Below are 6,250 nucleotides of genomic sequence, written 5' to 3'. Positions count from 1 at the left end.
GGCGGCTGGTGTGGGGCGGCTGGTGCGGGGCGGCTGGATGGGGTGCGGTCAAATACGAGGCTGGCCGGCTTGGTGATTGAGGAGGGCGATGGTGCAACGTGCAAGTGTCAAGCTGTTGGGTGAAATTAGGCTGGAGTGTCTTTAGCAGATAGGCGCATGGGACCAGGCCGCTTGCTGTGCCCCGGGGCGCCAGGCCTGCGCTCGCTAGGGCGCGCATACGTGGGGCGTGCTTGGGCTGCGCATCGCCTCACATTTGGGAGGACGCAGCCTCAACTTGCACTAGCCTCCTCTCTTTTGATCGCCTGCCCGTGCCTCCAGCCGCTCCCACCCACCGCCGACGCCCGCCTGCTGTGGTGCATGTATTTCCATTGTATATATCTATGTATTATTGTCGTCGCAGGTGGTGCAGCGGCTGTGGGACCGGATGGAGATCCAGATCAACCAGGTGTTGGACGCGGACCCAGGGCTCAGGCAGGACAAGGTGGGTGTTGACCGGTCAAACTTGGTTGTTTTTGGGCGCGCGTGGCCGACCTTGCTGCCAGCATGCCGAGGGGATGCCAGTCCGGCTTCTGAATCCCAGGAGACTGAGAAAACAAAGTTGGACGGCGGCGGGCGTGGACGTCTGATCTATCGCGGCGCGCGCTCTCAACCTTGAACAGCTGGCGTCCCCCGGGGAAACCCCCGGGGCAACCCCCGGGGCAAGCACGAGTGTTGCTGAATTTTCCATGCAATCAAGCCTTGTTGGGGCCTGTCGCGCGGGAACATGCGATCCTGCGATAAGTGACGTCACATGATGTCACTGTGTCTCTTGGTGGCCGTGGAACAAGCGTGCCTTGTGTTGCGCGATATAAAACAATGGAAACCATTGCCTCGCAGGTGGAGGCGCGCGTCAAGGGCCGCTACCTGGTTCTGGATCTGAAGACTCGCCAGCTCAGCCTCACCCAGGAGGGCATGCTGGTCATATTCAGGTGGGGGCGGGCAGATAGTTAGGCAGATGAAGCTGCCGGGAAGCTGCCAGGACGTCGCGGGGAAGTTGTGCGTTGCGACCTGGCAGCGGGAGGCGCTGGAACGGGCGCCGCCAGCCGGGGCGTCGTGGGTCCCTTTGCGTGGTCCCCCCCCTCGTCTCCCGCACCCCTGCAAGTTCCTGATCCTCCGGCTTCCTGACCGCCCGACTTCCGTACGCCCTGATCCCGAATTTTTGAATTTCCCCATCCAGCCTGATGGTGGATGAGGGGGTCCAGTTCCAGGCGGCCGCGGCGGAGGGGCGGCCGCCGGCACTTATGGACATGTGGGAGGACACCGTACCCTGGGGCCAGATGGCCATCACCGCGCTGAAGGTGGGGCTCACGGCGTCAAGCTCTGAGTTCAGGGCTTAGGGTTGATGGCGTCGCGGCAGTCAAACATTCAACTCCAGCACACTGGACGCGTCAACTTTAGAGGATCTGAGGGGAATTGCTGCCCCTCCCTCCTCCCTCAAGCACCAGCTGGCCCGCCGCCGCTCGGCAGACTCCCCCTGTTCCTCGCCCGCCCGTCGTCCCGCGCCGGCCCCCGCCCGTCTCCCCACTCGTCTGTCCGCCTGTGCCCCTCCCACCCATGCGCTCCCCGCGCGCCGTCTGCCCCCCGCGCGCCGCCGCCAGGCGTACCAATTCTTCAAGGCGGGCGCGCAGTACATCGTGCGGGACGGCCAGGTCGTCATCGTGGACGAGTCAACAGGCAGGGTCAAGCCCATCAGCAGATACCAGGTGGGTGTTCGAATGCGGATTCGAATCGATTTCGGCGGCACGGCCCGTGCAGGCAACGGGGCGAGGCAATTCTTGCATCGGCGCTGGCGGCAGCACCAGGGTATGCACCCTGGACGGCTGCCAGCGTCGAAGCGGGACCCCAGCTGATTCAGCCCCTGCTTGGCGGCCGGCGGCGTTCAACCCCTGCGTCGCCCCCAGCCTCACTTTTGCAGTTGGTGAATCAGCCGCAGACGAGGCTCGAGACCGACCCCATGTACCCTGCTTTGGCCCCCTCCCCCCCTAATCGTACCGCACCCGTGCCGCATGGTGCCATCAGGCTGGCATCCACCAGGCCATCGAGGCGAAGGAGGCAGTGGAGGTCAAACCTGAGGCCCGCGCCACAGCCAGCATCACGTTCCAGGTGCGGCCGATCACACCTCCCACTTGCCTGGTACCACATTATGAATTCATGTATTGTGCAAGTATGCAGAGCGGCTGGGCTGATCACGGTTTATCACGGCATGCTTCGTCAGCTGCGGGGGCCGCCCCTGCAGAAAGGGAGGATTTAGGCTCGCCAGATGGCGGGGCAGGGGGAGGGGGGGGGCCAGCGCGATAGGTCCTACAAATTGGCACAAGCGGCGAATGACATGGCGCCGCAGGTGCAGGGCCGGGGCGCGTGCGGTTTTGTTGGATGGGGGTGGTCCAGCCTGAAAGTCGCAGTGCATGCAGATGAGCGGTCCTTGGCGTCCGTGCGCGGCGCAATGCGCGGGTGCCGAGTGCAGTAGGTCGTTGAACCGAGAAGGCCGCGCCGTCTTTCAGCCTCCGACCCGAACTGCCTGCAACTTTGACGCGTACAGCTATTGCCGACAACGGCTGCCCGACAGCTGCCAATCCACTCGCATCAGCCTGCACACACACACATGCAATACCACACATTCACGCGCGCACACACACGCACCCACACGCAAGTACGCGCGCACACACACACACACACACACACACACACACACACACACACACACACACACACACACACACATGTTGCAAATCCCTCATCCTGATCCAATTGCCGCAGGTATTCTTTGGGTTCTACAAAAAACTGGCCGGGATGACCGGCACAGCCCAAGCCGCGGCCGCCGAGTTTTTCGAGAGCTACAAGCTCAAGGTGGAGCCCCCGTTGACCATTCACAATTTCTCACAATCCCTTAAGCTCGACGCAACACAATCCAGCAATATGCAGAGGTTTCGCGATCCGCACCCGCCCTGCTGACCTTTCGCGCCGTCACATGCACGGGGGCATGCCACGGTCTAGCAACCGCGGCCCTGCCTGCAACCCAAAAACCCTAACCCTCATCCCCCTCCCTCCACGCCTCAGGTGGTCGCTATCCCCACCAACCGCCCCCCGAGGCGCGTCGACCTTCCCCTCAAAGTCTACTTTGACCCCCAGGTCACAACAGGGTCAACACCCGTCCCGAATAAAGATGATGCTTTTTGGCAATGGTGTTTTGTTGGCTGTCATGACTGCCTGCATTAATTGCTGGACAGACGCTGGGTGTGTTCATCCGATCCGGCTGCAACGAGGTTCCGCACTCGGCGTGCCGCCAGCTGCCCTCCATGCGTGGTGGCTTCCAGTGCGGCTTCCCCACCATCTCCTCCCCTTGAACACCACATGATTGGATTTCTCACGCCAGCTATGAAATGTCACAATATGAATACAGCTGAGCAAAGTTTCACACCACATATTCCACTCTTCTGAGGCCCTGACAATTCCGCTTTTATTAAACCCTGTCTTCCCCCTACCACCCCGCCAGGACAAGCACTATGAGATCGTGAGGATCGTGAAGGGGTGCTGGCAGGCGCGGCGGCCGCTGCTCATAGGCACCACAAGCGTCAACGAGAGCGAGACCGTGCTGCAGGTGGGCGTGCGTGCGCCGCCGCCGCGGCCGCCCCCTGGCTCCTGCCGTCGGCCGGACGGCGGGCTTGCAGCGGACTTGCTCCTCCGCCCCCCGTAGGCTTGCTGCAGCCGTGACGTCAGCAGGGCCTCAGTAAGCCTGCTTCGGTTTGCGAAACCAGAATTGTCCCGGCTCTCCGGCGTAACCAGCCCGCCCGCTTGGGGCTGCCCGCGGCGGCTGGGCGGGGCGTCCCAGCGCCTCCTGACGGTGTCCCGGACGCGTCCGTGGCTCGCCCCCGATCCAGCGCTGATGTCACAATGACGTCGCAATGACGTCACCACACGCTCCCAGGTGCTGTACGACCTGCTGGGGGACGGCTGGTCGGACCAGCTGTCCAAGGTGCAGCTGCTCAACGCAAAGCCGGAGAACGTCAGGACTGAGGCGCAGGTCGGCATTAAGATTCGGAGGTTCCCTTCGTTGGGAGTCTGCCTGTGTTTTGTTGGGGGAGGGGGCAGCGGGTTTGGACTGGAGGGGATGCCGGTGCTTTGCAGCGCACAGAGACTCTACCGGCGGTCTGCACGACCCGCAGCGGCGGTCGGTCGCGGCTGGAGTAAGCTCGGCTGCGTGCCTTGCCTTGGACCATATGTGTGAGTTGTGGGTTCATGTGCAGCGCCGCGGGCTGCAGCTGCCTGCTTTACTTGTTTACACCGCAAGCACCAGCGCACTTTTTGACATGACCAGCACCCCCTCCCAAAACACCCCACGCACGCATACCAGAAGCGTCCCCCCTCGTGCTGCCCGCCTCGCAGCCGCCCACCCCTCACCAAACGCCGTGCCCCCCCCCCCTTCCCCCAGATCATCGCGCAGGCTGGCCTGCCCGGCTCTGTCACCATTGCCACCAACATGGCGGGCCGCGGCACTGACATCATATTGGGCGGCAACCCTGAAGGGCTAAGCCAGCTGGCGCTGCTGAGGCTCGTCTACCGGCGGCTACTGCCGCGGGCGACGGCGCCGAGGGCGCGGGTGCGTTCTGGTGGACCCTTGCCGGTCTGCCTATTCCTGTGGGCGCAGTCGTTCGGCCGGCTGCACCAGCCGGCGTCAGGCGCGCCCACACTCGCACGCAAACGTGCCCTGCTGGCGCATGCTTTGAAATGGGTCCGTCGCTCTGACGTGGCATGATCGCTGCAGCGGCACGCGCGCCTGTGCTGGCAGCTTCGCAAGTCTCGCTGCATCAATTGTGCCCTCATGCTAGCTGAACGCCTCCCAGCCCCTTGTTCACCCTCGTCGCATCGCTCCCACGCCACAAACACATACTCTCTCACGTACACACACAGTCAACTCACACTCGCTGTCCGACATCAACCCACTCAGTTGCACACTGGTGTACACCCACACCCACACCAGAATAACACCTACACACCAACCGCCACCCTCACAGCCCGGCCACGAAGAGGACGCCGTCGCAGCCGCCGCCGCCGCCGGCGCGCTGGCCGTGCCGCACCTGCCCCTGGATGTGTTTGATGCATACGATGCGGACGACCCCTCCAGCATCCTGCCACGCACGGCCGCCGCGGCGGGCGCGGGGCTGCCGCGGGACCTGCACGTGAGGCCTGGGCTGTGTGTGTGTGTGTGTGTGTGTGTGTGTGTGTGTGCGCGTTTTGTATGTGTTGTGTGTGTGTGTGTGTGTGTGTGTGTGTGTGCGTGCGCGCGTGCGTGCTGCCGGCCATTTGCAGCCACGGACCTCCTGGGTGCGGCGCAATTGGCGGCTGAGTTCGAGTGTTGTGGGGCAGGACAGGCGGTCAAGGGGGCGCGGGTTGCCTGGTCATCTGCTTCGTCAACATGATCTCAACGCCACATCCCTGAGGGGCTAAGCTGAGCAGGGTCTTCTTGGAGCGGAGTTGCAGGCTCGTTCTTGGCAGCAGGTCGAGGTCTGGCAGGCATCGCCGCGTCCCCTGTGTTGTGCTCAGCCCCTGCCTCAACCTCATTCCCAGCCCCCCACCTCTCCCAGTCACACCGCCGCCGTGCCTGACCCCCACCTGCCCCCGGCCCCTCATTGCCACCCCCTCTAGCCCTTGCACGCCCTCCCTCACCCGCACCCCCTCTGGCGTATGGCGGTGCTGGCCCCCGCAGATGGCGCTGCTGGGGGCGCTGCTGCTCGCGCACACGCAGGGGCAGGGCGCCGCGGCGGACGCGCGTGCGGGCAACCCGCGGGCCCAGAGGTGAGTAGGGGCGTGTGTTCCACTCCGCAGTCCGACTCGTGAGGTGAAATGCTTTCAGGTCCGGCACCCAGGGTTCAGGGATCATCCTGGCATGCGTGTACAAGCTCCAACATGACAAAGTGGCCTCGCTATCGGCACCTCTTCCAACTCTATGAATTCCCCTCTCCCCCTCCCCCCCCCCCAAACACAAGCAGTGTAGTGCTCTGCCTTTCCCTCGCCCTGCCTGTATCCCTCTTGATCAATCTTGCCTTGCTCTCTCTATCTGTCGCACAAACAGGCACACACACGCACGCACACGCACACACACATACACACACCTTGCATACCAACACGCTCCTCCCACCCAAGCCCCACACCACCTAACTCAGACCCACCACCACCACCACCCCAACCACCCCCACCCAGCCCCCTCTCATAC

The 6,250-nt window shown here is 63.5% G+C and overlaps 1 protein-coding gene across 1 annotated transcript; it reads left to right on the top strand.

Moving 5' to 3' along the window:
* Nucleotides 1-855: 855 nt before the first annotated feature.
* Nucleotides 856-5,836, top strand: MNEG_12900 (preprotein translocase subunit SecA; the record flags this gene model as incomplete). The annotated part of the gene is made up of 11 exons (XM_014038628.1): nucleotides 856-968; nucleotides 1,217-1,337; nucleotides 1,638-1,742; nucleotides 2,059-2,142; nucleotides 2,797-2,886; nucleotides 3,097-3,168; nucleotides 3,533-3,637; nucleotides 3,965-4,060; nucleotides 4,469-4,636; nucleotides 5,052-5,216; nucleotides 5,744-5,836. 11 exons carry the CDS (start codon nucleotides 856-858, stop codon nucleotides 5,834-5,836), a joined length of 1,212 nt encoding a protein of 403 aa, XP_013894082.1.
* Nucleotides 5,837-6,250: the final 414 nt, after the last annotated feature.

Source organism: Monoraphidium neglectum (genome assembly GCF_000611645.1).
Source record: "Monoraphidium neglectum strain SAG 48.87 unplaced genomic scaffold scaffold03503, whole genome shotgun sequence".
Classification (NCBI taxonomy): Eukaryota; Viridiplantae; Chlorophyta; class Chlorophyceae; order Sphaeropleales; family Selenastraceae; genus Monoraphidium; species Monoraphidium neglectum.
Note: the sequence above shows the minus strand (reverse complement) of the source record. Positions and strands in the feature narration are given on the sequence as shown.